General features: G+C 36.3%; 1 protein-coding gene across 4 annotated transcripts in view; it reads left to right on the forward strand.

Moving 5' to 3' along the window:
* LOC308193890 (uncharacterized protein) overlaps positions 1–21677 on the forward strand; it is a 430978-nt gene that overhangs the window by 179982 nt on the left and 229319 nt on the right. For 3 of the 4 annotated variants that reach the window (XR_013950031.1, XR_013950032.1, XR_013950033.1), the window contains exon 7: positions 8754–8869. Coding sequence is in view for 1 of the 4 variants with exons in the window: in XM_080588993.1 (XP_080445119.1) it covers positions 8754–8869; positions 20082–20156 (191 nt within the window). In the remaining 3 variants the exon portion in view is untranslated. Of the gene's footprint in view, positions 1–8753; positions 8870–20081; positions 20157–21677 lie in introns of all 4 variants that reach the window. The other variant, XM_080588993.1, reaches the window with a different exon arrangement.

Here is a 21677-nt window from a genome sequence, read left to right on the forward strand (position 1 = left end):
TTCTCTTAACGGATTTTCTTAGTATGCATATTTAATTATATCTAACACTTTTAGTTACAAAATGTATTTTTAAAACATTTTGTTCCTACTATCAATGCTGATTTAAAGCAACTTTTGGTATGAAAAAGGATATATTCCCATGTAATTTCAATACAGTGAGTTGTGCAAGTGTAACTGAGAATGTAATGTGGCTTGTGGAATCTTTTTTTTTTTATATATGACAATGATGCCAAAAGAGAAAATGTCCATCATGCTGTCAAAGCTCAGAGACTGATAAATATCTTTGAACTGAACAGAAGTAGTTGAAAGGTGATAAAAGTAGAAGCTGATATTATAGTTACACTCGCTTTTCTAGAAAGAATTTCCTTTAAAACCACTATCAAAATCAAAATAAGAATGAAGAATCAAAGTTATAATACATTACAGTTGTCAGAAAGGAAACTTGTTAAATGACATGTCTGTACTGGTTAATGAATGGAAAAGATGGTTCCAGTTGTCAGTCCACCCACAGAAGCTCAGCTATCATATATCTGAAGAAAATACGTAGAGATTTAGGCAACTTTGTGACTGGTTAGAGGACTGTATAAGTCATTTTGGAAGGGTTTGTCAAACTACTTGACATCAGAGTATTCTACACTACCTAGGCCAAATGAGAAAATAAATTATTTCAGTATTATGAATGCTATTTATTTTTCATTTTCTTTTATATTTGAATCCTTATGCCTGTAGTTTGGGGTCTATGTGCTTGCTTTGGGACATTCATAGAATCATAGAATGGTTTGGGTTGGAAGGGACCTTAAAGATGTGAGAAAAATCTCAATAATTTTCTTCAGACAGGACCTTCTGTGAAGCTATTTTATTTGTGATTGCAATGGTGGGCATCCTGCCAATTAGGAGCGCATTATAGTAAACATATCATAACCTTTTATTCCCTACTACCCGACACCTGATCACCTCCCCTGTTTCCTCATTGTCTGAGTACTATAGGTTTACAAGCTACTCGACGCTCCTCTATACCATATATGTACAATTTTTTTTGATCAACCCTTTAATTTCTCCCTTTCCTTTTTTTTTCTCTCTTATGTTTTGAGAACTTGTGAGAACAGTAAAACAAACATCACACTGCTCATCCTGTTTTCTTTTTTTTTTTTCCAAGCTTCTACCTTATTTTGGAACAGTGAGGCCTTCTACTGTCCACTTATCTACTTAGCATTTCTCTTTGTTATGACTTAACAACTACCTTTGAATACAGTGTTCCTAACACTACACAGAACACAGAGTCCCTCCCCAGCTTTCCTGTAGGCCCCAATTCTCCACCCTGTCTGTATTTGTAGTTGGGATTGCCCTGACTCAGATGCAGGACTTGAGCTTGGCCTTGTTGAAACTTCTGAGGTTCTCACAGGCACACCTTTCAAGCCTGGCCAGGTCACGCTGGATGGCATCCCATCCCTCCAGAGTGTCAACTGTGCCACACAGCTTAGTGCTCCCTCAGCAAGTTTGACAATGACACCCAATGTCACTGTTTGTGTCACTGACAAAGATATTGACAAGCACTGACCTCAATATTGACCGCTGAGGAATGCCACTCATTACTGATCCCCACCTGGATGTAGACCTGTTGATCACAACCCTTTGAGAGTGACCATCCAGCATATTCCTTACCTGCAGAGTGGCCATCCATCAACTCCGTGTCTCTCCAATTCACAGAAGTCCGCAGAATTTAACTTTGTACACAACTGAGATGAAATGAATAAATAAGGTGGAGTTAAGGAATAAACCTAATAAGCTTTTATCTGTATTATGTCTTGTGGTTTTCTACGGCTTGCATCTTTACCCAGTGTAAAGCAACTAAAGAAAGCCAAAAGAATCATCTGACCTTACAGGTACCTCCTATTTAATTTAAGCCTTTAGATTAAGTCATAAAATAGCTGAGAAAGGTTTTATTACTGGCAAGATTACTTACTTTCCCTTTTATTTGTCCTATTAAATTTTTTTGCTTGCAATTCTTGGTCACAGTTCAAAATTGTTGAAGTTGCAAGCAATCGTAAAGAATAAAATTTTAAGAATCACATAAGTAGATACTTGTACTCCTCTGTATCTGATGAATGTATCTGATTCCAAGAAGCAAGCAGTGTTGTTCTCAAGTAATTCAGTTTGAAATTTTAGGTATCAGCCCTTTTTGAAACCAGGCAAATACAAATGTATGCATGTACGTTATATAATACTTGACAGTTCAGGCACTCTAGAGGAAGTGAAAGGATAATATTCTAAGAAAACTATAGTCTAGAGACATATTCATACAGATATGATACTGCAATTACTGGTAAACTTGCATCTTTTGCCTTTTTCAGTAGATAATGCTAGGACTTCTTACATTCGTACTATAGAAACTACTCATTGAATAGTATGATAATTTCTTCATTTCTGCTCTGCGTTGGTACAACCTAACCTCGAGTACTGCGTGCATTTTGAGTACCACAACATAAGAATCACAGAATGGTTGAGGTTGGAAGGGTTTTGAATATCTCCAGAGAAGGAGACTCCACAGTGTCTCTGGGCAATGTGTTCCAGTGCTCTGTCACCCTCATAGTAAAGGAGTTCCCTTTTCTTATTCAGATGGAACTTTCTGTGCTTCAGAAGGACATAAAACTACTCGAGAGCATCCAAGAGATGATGAAGGGTCTGGAGGGGAAGGCATATGAGGAGTGGCTGAGGGGCCCTTGGCCTGTTCACGCCTGAGCAGAGCAGGCCGAGGGGAGGCCTCATGGCGGCCTGCAGCTCCCTCACGAGGGGAGCGGAGGGGCAGGCGCTGAGCTCTGCTCTCTGGGGACAGCAACAGGACCCAAGGGAACGGCATGGAGACGGAATGGCACTGGGACAGGCTCCCCAGGGCAGTGGTCATGGCACCGAGCCTGTCAGAGTTCAAGAAGCATTTGGACAACTCTCTCAGATGTACAGTCTGAGTTTTGGGTAGACCTGTGTGGAGCCAGGAGTTGGACTCAGTGATCCTTTGTGGGTCCCTTTCAACTCGGGATATTCAGTGGTTCTATGACTCTATTCTACTGTACTAAATTCCTTTCTCAAGTACATTTGTTGTTGATGAGCTAATATTTATGAATCAGAAACATGCAAATATTTTATATTAAAAGTAAAAAATCCTAATTGTCCTTAATCAAATTAGCCCCATAAAATTCTTTTAATTCATATGTGTGTGCTGATTAATTGTATCCAACTACAAGTTTTGAATTCCATAAACTGAAAAGTAGTGTTACATAATGCATTTACACGTTCCAGGCACTAACATTAAAACAGAAAAGTGTTTTGTTTTCTTTAAAGTGTTTCCCAGAGGAGATTCAAGATCCTCTTGTGTTCTTAAGCCTCTGCCTTTGATTCCCCTACCCTTTCTCTGTCTGAACTCAGATCCATTATAATGGCACCCCAACGTGTGTTTCAGTGGTTAAGAAATCAATGAGTTTCACTGGTTTACAAAGACGGTACTGTAGTTTGGTGGATATTGCCTTTCAACTTCTGGAATCTTTCTTCCACTGCTTGCAAAATTGTGCCATGTGGGAAGCTGATCTTGCTGCTATGTTTACAGAAAACAGGGTATGAAATCTCCTGGCTACTGCTGTTTAGAAGCCCACACCATGAAAATGTATTTTTACATCTACATTTCCCCACTATTCGTATCTGTGTACATTTAGAGCTTAATGTGCCTCTCCTATGTATTAATAGTTGCAACATAACTGGAGTAACTGCAGCCCATAATATATCCACTTTCACAACCTGAAGAGAGAATAGTAAAAGATGAGCTTTGCAGCCTGGTTAGAGGATTGACAAGTCCAGGCTTCAGAAAAACACTGTTCTTTCAGCAGCTTGTACTTATTATGCCTCAGATCTTAACCTTAGGGTATTATGTCATAATCTACAAAAAGATCCATTAGATAAACTTATTAAACTTTAACCTTGAATTAAGAAAGCTTACTGGTATATTCACAAATTACAGAATTCTCATCTGTAGAACATAAAAGCTCTTTTACTGCCTTCAGCTTCATCAATAGTAGAAAATCTTATAAAAAATTAATCTTAAAGTGTGAAAAACGTAAATAATTGTTGTAAAGCCCTTGTAGAAATGGAAAGATAAAACATAAACATCCATTTTCTCAGGAAAGGGGAGAGAAATACTTTCCCTACTGACTTCTTTTGCTCAGGCATTTCATAATGTCACAGAACCTGAGATTAGGACAGGGGTAGGGTCCCTCTTGTCTGTCGCATTGGCCCTGTGTCCAAGGCTTATTTTAAGAGGGACTTAGGCTGCTTTGCATATTGCTGCTCCACTGATAGGAAAGAGGGAAGGAGAGGCTGGAATAGAAGGCAACATTGGTTATTTTAAAGATAAAAAAAGATAAAAAAATTATCACACCTAATGCAGCAGGGAACTTTCTTACTGAATTACACATTGTAAAAGATATAGACCATATGTGCAGATGTAGGAACTAAGGCAACTAGTGAGGAGAGAGGCTGCTTGAGTGGAGACATTGCCACACAATATCCATCTATCTATCAATCTATCTATATATTTTTTTTTGATGGAGAAAGAGCTTTAAATGAAACAGAGCCTTCACCATCTTTGCTGTATTGTATTTTTCTCCTTGTAACTACTGTGAACTCTGACTCTTTTGGGTGCTTGACTTAATCACACACAGCTGAGACAAATTAAAAACTCTTGTAGATGTAAAAGCTGCTCTGTTACAGTGACAATTTTCTTGAATGAGGAGAACATGGGTAACAGTTAACAGTCTTTTCTCTAATAGGGTGGTAGTTAAAGTAATCTTTAAATTCCCAAAGTGGATGTTTTTTCTACAACTGAGCAGCATTTGTTCAGCTATGTAGGCTCTCGTTTGAAAGGTGGGGAAAAAAAACTACGGTCAGTTGGTTTGGTGAGGAGGGTGACCTGGGAACATGAATCATAATAATTCTATTTACAGGTCCAAACTGAACTAGGAACCTGCTGTGTTATTTTCTGAACTGTTGTTCAAGGGATTCATTTCATTATTGTCCACTGATGTTTTGTTTTGAACAAATAATCTAATAATCTATGTAGATGAAGAGATTAATATAGCCCAACTGCACCCTAACAAAATAATTTGGGTTTAAGTATTTAAAATTATTTGTCTGCCCCCCCCCCCCCCCCTTTTTTTTTATGTCAAATTGTGGAGGAGTCTCTCTCTCTCTCATTTTTTTTTGGTAAAGATTTTGGAGTTGTTTCATATTCAACTTGCTTGAAATCTCCAGCAATTTTTCCTCTAACACTGATTTTTAATAGCTCTGGAACAATTAATGTGATTTTCTTATTATAAACAAAGGTCAGATCACACAAATCCAGCAAAGTCTGATACAAAATCTTGTGTACATGCTCCTATGCAATATTTTTCTTTGCATATTTCATGTTTTATTGAAGTGTAGATTAGTTAGTAATAAGTCATTGTTATTTTGTGTTCTTCTGTTTTTATCCAACTCCTCTCTGACAGAATTATTGGAAGAATAATAAACCTCCTGCTTCTTAGATGGAATATATTATTTCCATTATATGTACATTTTCCCATTTCTTGTTGCTACATCAGAGTTCAGGGAAAAGAAGATCAGAATATATCAGAAACTTTACAAAACTCCTATATGAAATTCCATTTTCCTCTCTATTATGTGTCCTCTAGTAAACTTTTTTATGCCTCAGCATTCATTCACGGTAGTTTTTTCTAGGTTTTATAAACTATCGCAAAAGCAACAGTAAAGTAGAGGAACAAGTGAATAATTTGTGGATGACAAATTCTTTCCTCATTGCAAAGACAAATCTATGCTTCTAATCTAGGTTGGATTTAAAATCTTTTATTTGCAAAGAGCAATTCTCCAGACCTCTTCTAATGTGGTAGAATGCTCAGACGGAGAAGCCAGAAGCAGATTTTCATTTTAAATTACCCATTCCTCATGTTCTCTGCTGTTTTTGCCCTGTAGCATTGGTTGACATTTCATGGAGAGTGAGCTACCGTATGGCTGGAAAATATAGAATTATAAGAATCACCTGCTTTTGATTTTTCCCATTATATACCAATCTGGATGCAGACATACCTTTCATAGGTATTTGATTTCTAATGAGAAGTTTTTATTCTTCATTGACCTGTGATTAAAGTGTGGCATTTCAGTAAATAAACGGAAGATACTTTCTACATAATTCAACTCGGAAGTTATGCCTGAGAGGCTATGCAGGTCTTTGACCTGTATCTTGTGAGTGGCAGCATACATAATAGAGAATATATTCTTAAACAAAAACTGCAGAGTACAGAAACATTTTAATGCTTAATGTTTTAAAGCAACTATAATGTAGGAAGACAGAAAGATAACGTCAAGCAGCTTGTCAAATGATATCTTTTTTATCACCCAATACAGACAGAGTTATCTAAAATATAATAAAGTTAAATCCAGAAAATAATTCTTTATATACATGAATATACATGCTTTGAGAAAGGTTTTTTTAATAGTAAGCTCATGACAAATGCTAAGAGCAGAAAGCCTGTTAGGTATCAAACTACAGCTAAATTATTTTTGCAAGTGATTCACTAGAAAATGAGTATTCATGTTCTAGGAACTTAAGCAGATCTTGATCACAAGATGATGTGTATTTGTCTTTCCATTCAGATTAACCTTGGTCTAGACACAGTTCCTAGATAAATATGATTCTGATCCTGTTCTGATAGACTTAGTTGTTTGATTGAGCCCTGCATCCAGTCATTTCTTGGCCACTGTCTAGGAAAAATACTCTATTTTCTATTTTATTTTATTTTATTATTTTTTAATCACAGCATTGCCTGGGAGCAGTGATCAAGGCTCTGTTGTGCTAGTTGCTGTACAAATACACAAGATCACTGAGAACACAAATGTGATACATCTGGGCTTGGGTAAAGATAAGAGAATAAAAGGGAAAATACATTCACACTGAAAGTCCAGAGAGATACTGCAAAGTGAAAATTAGAAAAGGATGATTTCCCATCTAGTGTTCCTTATGTAGCGATCTTCCAGTTTTATGGTTAAAATTAAATTAATCGTGAAGCTGCTGTCTTCCATTAACTGCTGTGTCACTGTAAGAAAATCTGCTCATGCCACAGTAAAGGCAGAAACAGTTATAAAGAAATATAGCATGAACTGTCTAGCATTTATGCTAGGCAACATAGTATTAGAGTAGGAAAGGGAGCGTATGACTCAGCTTCTATCCAGATGTACTAGTAAACAGATTGAATATTTCTCAGAAGCTGGAAGGCAACAGAGTGCATGCACTAAACCAAGTATGAGAATAGACTAGAGTAGTTCTGTTGGAAGGTACCTACAAAGATCAAGTCCAACTGCCCGACCACTTCAGGGCTAACTAAAAGTTAAAGCATATTAATGAGGGCATTGTCCAAGTGCCTCTTGATCACCAGCAGGCATGGTGGCAACAGCCACCTCTCTAGAAAGCCTGTTCCAGTGTTTGACCACCCTCTCAGTAAATAAGTTTTTCCTAATGTCCAGCCTGAACCTCCAGTGTGGTTCAGCTTTGTGTTCCTGCATGTCCTGTAATCGGTTATCAGGGAGAAGAGACCAGCACCTGCCTCGCTGTTTCCTCTTCTCAGGAAGTTGCAGGGAGCCATGAGGTTGCCTCTCAGCCTCCTTTTCTCCAGACTGGATAACCCAAGTGTCCTCAGCCTTCCCTGAGGAAGAAAGACTTCCTGTGAAAATGGGTGTTGTTTAGCTTCCAGATAAGAAGAAGCTAAGGTGGTGGTGATATGCATTTTTCTTTATTTTTTTAAAGGAAAGATGAATCTATATGCAGAATCAGAAGTTTTCTCTAATGATATGACAATAATAGAAACATTTTCTTAGGTATTCAAAGCTTTTTGGACACAATAGCAATAAAATCACAAATACAAAGTAAGGAAATGTTCCTACTCCCAGCAGTGGTGCTTTCCAAAGTCACTGTAGGCACATACAGATGCTGTGCTTATTTTCATATATTCATTTTATCATACTTTCTGAGGCCTTATGTAACCTAATAAACCAGTATGATTAAGCAGGGAGAAATTTAATGAGGGTAAAATGGCAGAAATTCTCCTAGACAAGACTTGGAGGCTTCACTGATCTAAGAAAGATTAGGTGCTGTTAAAACAGTCTGTTTTTCTGAGATGTGCAATGCTGGATTATTCTATAAGGATGGAGCTGCATTTGTATTGATTACCTTTTTGTAAGTGAAGAGAAACCAGAAAGAAAAAAAAGTATTAGTTTCCAGTGTGATTCTCCAAACTCATCATGCCTGATGCCCTGTCTAGATATTGCCTGGTTGCTACTGTTTTATTATAGTCAAATTTGGTCCCGTATATGGTAGCTGATTTGTTGCTAGAAATGCAAAAGCCCCTGTAGAATGGAGACTGGGTGAGCACTTCCCACCTCATAATTCTTCTAAAACAGAGCTAAGCCATTTTGCCAAGATGGTGGAAATATGTTGGTGCTACGTCATAGTAGCCTCTTCTAGAAGATCTAAATGCATGATCTTTTGGTACTATTGCAAACATTTTTAAAAGTTCAAATATCCTACTAACTCATTTTCCCCCCAAAATATAGTAAGAAGTGTGTCTGCATACAGAATTAGATGAAGAAATGATTCAGTCCTTTTTAAAAAAAGGGTATTCATTTAATAATTTCATTCTTCCTCCTCTCTAATTTTGTAGGTCCTGGAGCATACAATTCCGTGATGAAGTCAGATTCCCACATATCTGCATTTGACTCCAAAGTGGAGTGTTTTAACGAACCAGAAGAGACCATCCCTGGCCCTGGAGCATACCAGGTATGTCAGTACTGTCATTATTAGGAATGTGTTAGGTCAGACCTTATCTGAACACAACTAGACTGATAGTTCCATCCTCCGAATTTTCCTGATACAAATGTAAGCCAACACTATGGGCTCAGTCAATATGTAGATGCAATAGCATCATACCAAGGAGTTTGTTATAAGTAATGGTTTATATAATGATGCATCCTGAAAAAAGCACATAGGATGTTATGATCTGTAGAAACCTAGGTCTTCAGTGACCTTTAAAAAAAACACCTCTGTAGCTGCAGACATTTGAAACACTTCAGAATATAAGGTTGTCTGCAGTTCTATGAAATGCTTTTAAAACATACATCTTCAGAAATATTTTATAGGTATGAAAAATACAAAATTTCTTTCAGCTAGAGATAACGGATTTTAGGATTTTTTATTTTAGTTTGCAAACTTATTTATAAAATAAAATCACTTAACTTGCCTGTGCTCTATTGGAGACTTTAATTTAAAGTGTAATTAAAAATAATGAGCAGATAGGCATTTGCTTCATTTTAAATGCTGCTTCTCTTTAACCAGGCAGTATGGGAGTGAGACTTTCAGTCCGTTTGTTAGCAGATCTGTGTGAAATTTGTTTATGTTCCAGATGGCAATTTTGTTCATTTTCTTGAATGTGGAACAATTCTAGCCTTCAGTAGGGGCAGCACTAATCTGATCTTAGTTTTGTCATCTGATTTTGCTGAAGTGGTAGAATTTGGAGATGTTTAACAAACATGGAAACCAGTGTGATAAGCTGCATGTATTCGAGCAAGACTATGATATAAAATACTTTTATTTTTCTTATAAATATTATTGCGATGTATAATATATTTATAGACACAGTCAGAACTGCTGGGTCCCCATTGTGAGACGATTAGAAATACACTTCTTTCTAGCCTTTCTGACTAATGTAGTAGCTTTCACATGTGAAAATTAGACTTATATTAGGCAAATGTTCCAAGTAAATTGGTATAGTGTTTGCAGTTAATTTGAGAGTAAAAGAGGAAGCCTACTTCTTTGGGAAATTTTACTGAGTGATTTGCAAACCTAAAAACAAATGTGTAAGAACTGTTCTGGCCTTTCCATTTATTAAGTGTGTCTTCTTTTCATGTGAGATGATATAAGTGACAGAAATTTTTGGATGAGTTAATCTCAGTTGAGTTGAAATTATACCTTAATCTTAAATTGCATTTAGTTTTACGTCCTATGTTCACCAGAGTATAGTAAGATTGATTCTGGTTAATACAAGATTGCAGATAATACAAAAGTCATTTATACCTTGTGTCACAGAAATCAACATGGTTCATAAAACTCAGTATCATAATTACTATTGCTAGATCTAAATGGTGCAACATCAAACTTCTTGGAGTCCTATTTCCTTTTCAAGTATAACGGCAATGGTCACTTACTATACTAAAATTTTTTTTTACTTGTACAGTTTATAAATTACATTAGTGGGTAAGTTTATTTTTTTAAGAATAATTTACATGTTAAATTGTATTTGTAGGCAAGATGATAGGTAGCATTTACATCATCTCCTTGTTCTAACTCCTATTTGCTTTAACTAAGAACACTGCTATATTTGGTAGTAGAGCCTCGGAGAAAGGCTAGATTTCTTTAGGAAACTTGCTGTTTACTGTACAAGGTTACACTCAGCTTGCAAGACCTGAGAAACTTCACTGATGCACAAGAAAAATTTATGAACAAAGAATCTCTCAGGTCATACAGTGTGTATACATTTCTCAAAAAGCCCATAGGGAGTAAGAAAGAGTAAGATAACCCTTTGGGAGATATAGTTAAACTTCAGTAAGTGGAGATAAATCTAGCATTCTTTTCATCCAAATACTAAATATGAAAATTAAACGTTTATGGTAGTTTACCTTAGTGTAAACATCATCCAGAAGATGTCCGAGCAGTTTGTCCTTACAGGACAAAGGAACAGTATGTTACCTGTTAACGTTGCTCACATAGTCCTTGCAATTCAGGCATAACTTCTCCTTTGCTGGGTTAAACCAGCAGATGATCTGAGATTCCAGTAGGCATGCTTGGCTGTCAGAGTGGGTCCAATACGTACTTTTGTATATGTCACCAATCCCCCTTGAGCTTGAAAGTCATGCTTACCTTTGTACTCTTCTCCTTTCCTGGCTCATATGTTGCATTGTCCTGTGTATCTGTATACTTATGATCTTGCTCAGGTATTTATTGTACAGGTGGCAGGAACAGCTGTTTAAGAAAGACGGACAGTCACAACTGTCAGAGTAAGAGCTCTCTAAGTGAGGGCATTTGTGAAGGGAAACTGGCATAACTGACTAGGAGAGACTGAGTGTTTCAGATTACTAAAAGGAAAAAACAAAAGAAAACAAAAAAACAACCACCACATTTGTTTACATGTTGCCTTAATAAGCTTCTAAGGGATGAATTGCAGGCTGAATGACTATTTGTTTCAATGGATTCCTGGCAAAACAAGCTTTTTGTCTGTTCCAGGGCTTTCTTAGTTCACAATGAATAAATGTTATTTTTCAGCTGCTTCGGAGGCTTTCTGCTAACAGAAAAACACTTTTTACTTATTTTAAAGAATAGTGGATGTGAATTGAGAATTTAATGAGAAGCTTTTTAACTCAAATCAATACTGTAGCACTGTTGACTTCAGCAAAGCTATCTTGTTTTAGGCTAACTGGATGCTTGATGTTATATTTCTGTTTTAAACTTTTCTGAGGTTATCTACACATTTGTTCTGTCATTATTTTTCTATCTAAGTGCTCATCCCCTTGCCATGTCAAAAAATTAGTGACATATACAGAATACACACAGATTCTTTGGCAAGTCTTTCATCCTAATTTGTAAATATTTTTACATTTTATTAAAAAAAAGCCTTCAAAACTCCTCATGGCAATTTAAATGAAATAGTTTGTTTCCTCCATCTAAATTACCCAGTAATTAACCTTAGTACCTTCATCTAGATTGCAAGTCTGCTGGAGTTCATCAAGATCTTCTGATCGATTTCTCTGCATTGATTGGTTAGGATCACTGACTTCAAGGATATGTAATGACATGTAATGCTGTAAACCAGACGTATTCAACATGTATGCTCTGTTCATCATTTGTTTTCTATAGTACAGACAGTTAAAAATAGCAATAACTGTAGTAATTGTAATGCAGAATTACACATATTGTAGAGTACAATATGACAGCAGAACGAAATTGTTTGTGGAGTTGCTAGCCATTACTTAGTTTTAAGTATACAGAGCCTCTTATTCAAAACTCTGCTAGAATTTAATGTACTCTAAAAGATTCATTGGTCATATAATTCTTTGAGATAACTCTGTTGGGAGAAAAAGCATTAGAAAGAGAGAAAAACCTCATGCAAGCCACTTCTTAGTTCTGTGGCTGAAGAAGGCAAATGGAGCCTGTCATATGTGTGTAGAGCTCAGTGTAAATCTGTATCTGTCATTGCGTGGGAATATCATGGATGCGACATTGCTCATGATTAAGGTGTAAGAGGACATCAAGAATGAAACAGAATTGAAATTCCTATGTAACTTAATTTAATAATTTCCTATTCTTTCCTCTTGTAATCTTCAAACCTTACATGTAATAACTTGAAGCAGAAGAACATGTTATGTACTATGCATAAAGAAGGATTTTTTTTTTAGTTTTATCAATAACTTTAACAGTGACCTTTTCACAAGTAGAGGGTACTCTTTGACAAAGTAAGCAAATAAAGTAGATGTTCCTATCTTTGAGAAAGAGAGAGAGAAAAAGAAGGGGGGGAGGTACATGTTCAGTTGCTCATTGGAAATTTGGGAAGCATTTTTTGTTGACCCAAGGGAAGCATACCTGTAGCTTTATTATGTGCTGCATATACCATTAATATTCTTTGTGCAAATCAGAGAACTCTTAAACTTTTACAGCGGCATCCATTATGTTTACAGAGCTAACCAGCAGCAGGAATACAATCACTCTGCATATGCTCATTTTTTCAGAACAAAGAGTGCCCTCCTTTTATTTAAATGAAAGAAATCAATGTGAGTTTTCCCCACTTTAAGGGGAGAATCGCATTGAGTAAGTTTTCAAAGACCTATGCAGGGTTGGGGAGGTGTTCTTTTATGTTCTGTTTTAATGGAAGTTCCATAGTAATTCCCTTTAATTTGATAGTGTACACAAGACTTTTATCCTGCTCTAAGAAATCCAACTGTTTGTATCTTGTCCTTAATTAATGTTTGCATTTAAGTGCCACTTCTGAAAAAAAAGTGTATTTACTTAAGTGCCCATGTTTAGATTTATCAAATTGTATTTATGCACAATTTAAACAAGGCAAATGCAAAAACCCCAAACAACAAAGCAGGAGTATACTACAAATTCTCTATCCTTTATTAACTATTTTACATAATGATTGTAAAGAACGTAATTGAATATGCTTGACAAACCTGATATTAATTATTCTACTGATTACCATTGGGATAACCTTTGGCTCATAAAAATACTTCTAGAGAAGCAATAGTTGTCTTTATGAATGCATAAAATTTGATTACATGTAAGCAATTTCTAGTAATATTCAGAGGAATGGATACACTGAAATAATTGATGAGGATTTCCTTTTTGTGTTTGTTTGTTGATATGTATTGCAAAAAAAGTACAAGCATAAACATTATAGTACTCAAAATTAAGATTGGCTCATTGAAATTCTAGGATAACAGGAGAATTAATAGGGAAAGCAAACAATCAAGACACGGGTCTTTGGGGAAAAAAAAGGCATGTACCACATTGAAAATATATTTAATAATTTGAACATAGGGGGAGGAGTAAAACGTATATAATATGAAGGAAAAAATTGTTTTTTAAACAAGTATGACTCTAGGAGGAATGCAGATTTGCAGATTTAAAAATTATATATGATGAGTCAAATGTTTGGAAGCTATTTTATTTTATTTTATTTTATTTTATTTTATTTTATTTTATTTTATTTTATTTTATTTTATTATTTATTTTTTACCTTGGTGAAGATTAGTGCTATTACACATAGCATGTTGTCAAGAAACCATCTGTGAGTGGGGCCTGGAGAAAGAGAGAAGTGGGAAACACAGAGATATCTGTTGTTATAGGCTTACGGTTTTAGCTGAACACATTTGAATTGATCAGTTCATGTAGGAATGAGGTAGAGACAGAGAAAAGTGAGGACTGATGGAGAACCTACCTTGGAGAGCTGAGAGGAAAGAACATCTTGCTAACTGCTGTGAAAGAGCACAGCAAAGATGCAAAGTACCTGATTGTTTGTTTCACTATAGAGAGTCTAGGAGACTGCAACCCAAATTGATACAAAAATAGTTTCTAAAACTAACTTTTTTTTTAGTTTCTATTAATTTAAAATTTACAAATAGTTTCTTTTAGAAAACTATCTGTTTCTAAAAGAAACTATTTGCAAATCGTCTATATACAATATCTATATCTAGTTTGAAACCTCTTTAATGTTTCTGTATTGAATATCCATGAGTATAAAGTATTATCTGTTTTATGGTAGATAAATGATTCTTGAAATCATTAAAAGAAACAGAAATTTTTGAAAAGTACATACAGCCATCTTATTCTTCTGACCATGATGGGGCTTGTATCAGGAATAGTGTGGCCAGCAGGAGCAGGGAGGTGATCGTCCCCCTGTGCTCTGCTCTGGTGAGGCCGCACCTCGAGCACTGTGTTCAGCTTTGGGCCCCTCACTACAAGAAGGACATCGAGGCCCTGGAGCATGTCCAGAGCAGGGCTACGAAGCTGGTGAAGGGCCTGGAACACAAGTCCTGTGAGGAGTGGATGAGGGAGCTGGGGGTGTTTGGTCTGGAGAAGAAGGAGGCTCAGGGGAGACCTTATTGCTCTCTGCAACTGCCTGAAAGGAAGGTGTGGGGAGCTGGGGGTCGGCCTCTTCTCACAGATAACTAGCAATAGGACAAGAGGAAACGGCCTCAAGTTGTGCCAGAGGAGGTTTAGGTTGGAAATGAGGAGAAATTTCTTCTCAGAAAGTGTGGTTATGCATTGGGTCAGGTTGCCAAGGGAGGTGGTGGAATCACTGTCCCTGGGGGTGTTTAAGAAAAGGTTGGCCATGGTATTTAGGGACAGGGTTTAGTGAGTAACATTGGTGGTTGTGGGATGGATGGAACAGATGATCTTGAAGATTTCTTCCAACCTTAATGATTCTATGATATATGTATTTCATCTATACCTGTTAAAAACACCACCACCACCAAGCCAGCAAAACCCACCAAAGCCCCTAAAGATTGAGAAGTTTCAGGATGGAAGAATCTCTACATCTTGCTTGTTAAGTGGTTAATAAAATACAGGCTAGGTGGAAGCAAGTGGGTTGTGCCAACAAAATGTGGATAATGTTTCAGCCAGTAGGGATAAATGGCCATACTGGTTCAGACCAGTGGTCCATGCTGCTGAGTACCCTTTCTCTGGCAAGGATAAAATACAAAGATATCTTTGACTTAGCTTTAAAGGCATGGGGTGAGCTCCTTAGCTTTCTCTCTCTGTAACTCTGATTTGGTGTCAGAAATGGAAGTGACCTGGGAAGGGGGGAACAATGGTCTGAGGAGAATCAAGGGAAGCACTGGATAGACAGGGAAAGAAACTATATGGCGTGAAAGACCCGGTTGCATAGTTATAGCATGGAGCCTGAAAGAGAGTGTCCTTACAGAACTGGAACTGCACGCTTGAAAAATATTCATATATATTATATGGGTATCAGAGTTAACTTTAGTTTTAAAAAGTGCAGGTCTCCCGTGTGTTATTTTAGTATTAGTTGATCCATGTAAAAATACTTATCTGTGATATTATTTATAGTTGAATATTACTTTAAATGCTGCAGTGCTTTTAAAAAAGACTCTTTAAATAAGAATACTTAGAGGCTTTTACTCTGTTGTCTTTAGTTTCCTTGGTAACTGGACATTTTTAGTTATTTACATGTTTCTCCTGTTACTTAAGCAGGCTTTTGTATTTTTACTTTTGTATTGCAGAATAGCAAAAAAATAAGGCAATCAGCAAAAGCATCACATTAGCATTATTTTTCATTAGAAAAGAACCTTTACTTTTTTTTTGACATAATACAATAGACTTTCAGGCTGTATTTAAAACAAAACCACAAAATAAGATCTTACATAAATAAAAACTTGTTCATTTATGCAGAAGATTTTTAAATGCTTTAAATATACTTTGAGAATAAAATGATTTTGTTTATTGCACATCATCCAACACTGAAGTACTGTTGTTTCTTTTGCACAGAACATGTATGCCTTTAACAAATACATTAGAAGTGGTATACATTAACTATGTGGTATAGAACAATAAAACACATTAACTAAATGTGGTTTATTCACTGCAACTGCAAGGATAATTCAGAGGAAATATATTGCTGGCTGTTTAACATGGAATTTATTTGGGATATCAGGGTGCAAATCATAGCTCTTACTCAAGAGACAATCTTTTTTTGTAGTCTAACAGTATAAGAAATATATCTCAAGCTACCACTGGAATATTAATACATATTGTTGGGTACCTGATTTTGCTTTTTATTTGACTTCCAATATGGCATAGTAAATCTGATCCTAGTGCTTTACTGTTCATCTTGTTGGAACCAAAAGCTATGTGGTGTATCTCTCAGTACTGTGCTGTAGATCTGCTTTAGGCTGATTCAGAAAGAGAAAAGGAAATTGATATGAAATATTTCTTCCTGCAGCACTTGGCTGAAAGTGCCAGTCTTCAGCTAAAGCTTGTATTCCTGCAGAATTACATTACAAAGTTGGTAGCTGCAGATATAAAGAAGCATAGTCTTAAAAGTTTTATTTTCTGCTCTCTTTGGTATGAAACTGTTAAAATTATACAGTATTGGAAAATGCATGCCTTCACATTAGAGCATGGCTCCTGTGATGCTGTATTGTGTACTTATTGTCACCTGCAAAGGGCAGGCTGTGAGGTCAGATTGTGCTGGAACTAATGATTATGGAGGAGTTGCACTTTGTGGGCTTCAAAAAATGGCCAGCAAGTTTTAATGGCATTCAGTGCATAATCTCTACATTTTAAATAAATTCAAAATAGCATTTCCAGTCCATCATTATGCTTAATTAGATTCACAACAGACGGTTTTCCACAGCAGATAAACTCCATAATCTGGTGACATTTTAGCTTTTGTACTGTTGGGAGATTAGATTGCTCCAGTGAAGGGCTGTGATTTCCTCAATAGAAATTATATAATCAATTGATTTTGGCCTCAAATTACTTTGAATAAGGACTACAACAATGACTATATTGTGCTGTAGTGAGATTTTAAAGATGTGGGGTAGTTGTGGAGACTCAGGAGAATAAGACAACTGGCAAATTACCTGCACCAGCTGAAAGTCCGTGTGTCGTGCCAGTGAGTAATATGTAATGTGATTCACTGTTATACTGGATATGCCGCGGAGGGAATAAATGAATAGACATGGTGATTGGTGCTGCCTTGTGTTATTCATGGAGCTAAAACTGCAACAATGCTTTGCTAATGTCTGCACTCCTGTTTCCCCTGTAGGAATGGATGTACTGGGTTAGATCAAAGGTTTGTAGCCCAGAATCCCTTCTCCAGTAGTTGTTAAATGCAGGTAATCTAAGGAAATGTGTAAACTTGTGACAAGTAAAGAGCAGCACTGGTATAAATGGCTCTCCTGGCATCCAATCATTTGCATCTCAAGGAGATTGGAAGTCTATTTCTATGCATTTCTTGAAGTAAAACTGAAATGAGTTTCTCTTACATGAGGTTGTCTAACCTTGCTTTAAACCTGTGTGAACTTCTTGCAACTATGACATCTAACAGCAGGGAGTTCTGCAGGTTAACAATGTTGTGTGAACAGTTTTCTTTTTTAGTCCCTTTGAAATTTGTTAGCTTTTTTTTGCAGCTATTTTTTTTTAAAGAAAAAATCCTTTATTATTAAAAAAAAATAATTGCCGCTCCCTACCTAGTCTCTGCATGCCTCTCATAATTTATAGACCTCTGTTACAGCACTGCCCCTCATATACGTATATATGTTTTTCTTTATGTAGATGAGTCCTACCACCCTACCACACTTAACTATGCTTGTTACATGCCTTTGGTCACCTTTGCTGCACTTCTGAAATTCTTCCAGTTCTGTGTCTCAGTAATTCTGAAATACAATGGACCGAAGTCTGTCCTGCTGCAGAGCGTGCTCATAAATTTAATTTAATCTTCTAGGCCATGTGGTATTGCAGTTGGCAGGATGTGCTTGGGAAGCTTTGTGGATATCTGTCTCTGTAGCACTAACCTGTTTCAGTACTAGCTTCAGAGCTGCACATGATTTTCAGAGCTGGAACTCTATCATAGCAAAACCTTCATGGATCTGCCGTCACAAAAGAAGTGGGATGACTGCTTTGCAAATCTGAGGTCTTTCCATGAGTTTGGAATGGGACATAGTGCAGTTACTGTTGATAATGTGACAAGAAAACCTTAACACCAAATTCACCTGGTTTCTAATCCACAATACAAAAGAGAAATCAGTGGGCTGGAGAAATATTTACAGAATACACTTTTTTTTTTTTTTGAGATACTGAATTACCATATTTCTCACCATCTTTTCTATGGCAAAAGCACTGCTTATAACAATACACTGTTGAAATTATACTGTAACTTATAAATGGGACAAAATTAACCATAGTATTATTATACTCCAGTCATCATTTGTTGTTTTTCATGATTAAATTGGTCTCATAACTATAACTTGTTCTGCATCATCTACTAAGAAAGCAGTAGAGTTATTAAAAAGCAATAAAAGCCCTGGTACTTTGTCCAATAGTTTAACACATTTAGTATTTTAGGTTTTAAACCATCTTAGGAGGAATTCTCAATCTTCAGTTAAAAAAAAAAAAAAGAAAAAGAAAGAAATATTCAGTGATTAGTGATTTATGCAACATACCTAATCAAAATTTAAAACATTCCTTTGGAGAATAGGCAACTCATTTTAGATTTTTCCTGAGGTCATGATGCTTTATATAGTACATAATAAATATACCATTTTTATCATCACATAGTGTACATTTAATTTTTCCTCTTAAGTTGTAGTAAATCCTTGCTTATGTGGGGCTCTGTATTCTAAATGGAAATGATCAGTGTGCTGCATAAAAAAATTACCAGATACTGTTATATTAGTTAGTAATTACTGTAGACTTAGACATTCCTCTGTTGTGTATTGTCAAGACTACTGCTATGAACCACTGGCTCATTGTGTCTAGTCTTAATACCTCACTGTATTGAACACAAGCACTAACAGCTATTGTTGTGTGACATTTTGATAAATTTTGATAAAAAATTTTTGATTGTTGCATGAAATTAATGTTAACAATTTGGAATATTTATTGGCAGTATGTATGGGTTTTATCCAGTCTTTAGTCCATGATAACGCTTTACTTACCCATGTGTTCTGTTTTTCCTTGATAATCTTATAAAAATGATGGTGTTAAAAGCTTTTTAAAGATGCAGATAAATTGTGTCTATTGATTCTCCTTAATACATGTTTTGGTTTGGTATCCTCAGAACAGTCTAGTAGAACAAATAAAAAACCCCACACTGTCCGATTACAGAACTCATGTTGCATTGTTGCATTTTATTTTTTTTTTTGGTTAACTTTCAATTTCTGTTTTAACTCTTCTGAACCAATAAACCTAATATTTAAGTTGGATTTTACAGTCTCTAATTCTCAGGCTAATCTTATTGCCTTAAAAAAAAAAAAAAAAAGAATGAAGAAAAAGTGGCCCATCCATTCCTCCAGTAGAACTAGAGACAGGAAGCAAAAACCTTTTATTTTCTGAATAATTTTAATACTTGCAGCCTAGTTCGATATTTCTTCTGTGACAATATTTCCTACCTATTAAAGTGAGGGCAGGAAAATAAGCAAATGAAAAGATCTTGAGAGAAAGCATTTACCTATCACTAAATCTATGCTCAAGCATAGTATAACATATGTTTGTTTAACTGAATTGATATTGCCAACTTTCTAGTGGTCTATATGGTCTTAAAAGGGTATGAAAACATGCACAGGTAAACAGACCTAGAAAAGGGCATAGGGGAATATCAGTATCAGTGGAAAGGATGCATCTGACTCTTGCTCAGGTCAATATCAAAGTTCCTATTGATTTCCAAGTGAATAATGTATTACTGTTTCCTTGGCAGGATGACTCTTCTCTTAATGGAAGTGTAAGGTCAGAGTCAGCAACCAGAGCCTCAGCAGCTGTTGCAACTCCCAAGGTTGTGTGTCTTGTCTTGTGTATAAGTAAACCTGTGCTGGAGAGAATGCTTCTTGGGCTTGCAGGGCTTTGTCAGTTGTGTTTAGTGACTGCTTTAGTGACACTTAGGCTTCATTCTGTAAGAATCCACTGATGCTCTTTGGTTTCCAACGACAGTCAAACCTACACCTTAAACTTACGTTTTGGCATCTGATCCAATCTGATTTGACCTTTTAGGCTTTGTACAAGTCGGCTGAGTTGCAGAAGTACCTAAGAGGCCAATCTATCTGAAATGTGATTTTATTTTAGCTGGGATGGGGCATCCATTGCAGTGGGAAAAGTGTCTCTGTTGCCTGCAGAGCCAGCGTAGGTGATTGGTTTGGACTAGACATCTGATTTATTTTTGCATAGGTAAGATTAGATGAGATAATTACACTCAGCATACCTGAGTAATTCCTGAAAAGTATTATTTTCAATTTTATAAAAATTGTAAGGTACTCTTATTTTCATAAGCTGTGTGATCTCTGATATAATTAAAATTAAAATATGCATAGGCATTTATGGTACTTGCATATTAAAACACCCTAAATGTAGGGGCTGACAAATATGCTTGCCAAAACGGTAAGTTTATGGGTTTTGTATGGAATGTGTGGGTTTTGCTGGAATATGGGAAGTGCCTGCATAAAATTTTACAGTGAATAAAGCTCAGGTCACTTCAGCAGAGGTTTCCCTGAGTACAAATTCAGGACCTAAACCTAAATTCTGAACATCTGTAATCACTGTCCTTTTTTAAATGTGAAAGCTGAACAACCAGTAGCTATGTCCTTACACAGGTAAAAGGTGACCAACAGAGTCAGCAGTTTTTAAATTGCTGTCATTGATGGAAGTGCAGAGATAGAGATTCAGCATAAGCTTGAGTGAGCAGGCTGGACAGTAGAAATGTCATATCAGTTTTGAGGGTGCCCTCAGTGCTGGTGAGCTCTGTGACAGAACACTGGCCTTGGCAGACTAAAATTCAGGATTTTCCTTCAAAAGCTAAACCTCTTATTTTTGAGGTAAGTGCTTAACTTTCAAGCAGTTAAATCCAGTAGGCTTGCTCTTTGTTGTTGGATACAGCCAATATTACAGCTGAAGGCTGCAAGGACTGTGAGAAATATTATGGCACTAAATTTTAGATAAAGAGCTCCAATGGATCTGAAAAAAAAACGTATCTGCTTCAAAATATATTTTTACATAACACATAAGGCTCTACTGAAATAATTTCCTTGTTTAAATGGAAACATAACAACACGCTACTTGTTTACATCTTACCTTGGATATTTGACTCTTGGCAGATTAAAGCAGCTTCTAGGGTACGAACAGGGTGAACAGTGAACCTCTGGCCTTCCAGAAATGTTTAGTTTAATTGGCTGGAAGGTCCACATTCAGGTGTGACATTAACTTCCTCAATTCCAGGTCACTTCCTACGTGATGTAGTAGTTCCATACCCTATATAGAAAACTGGAATTTTAAATGATCCCTGCAGGGATTAAAATACATACAA

This window comes from Anser brachyrhynchus (genome assembly GCF_964034855.1).
Source record: "Anser brachyrhynchus genome assembly, chromosome: 4".
Classification (NCBI taxonomy): domain Eukaryota; kingdom Metazoa; phylum Chordata; class Aves; order Anseriformes; family Anatidae; genus Anser; species Anser brachyrhynchus.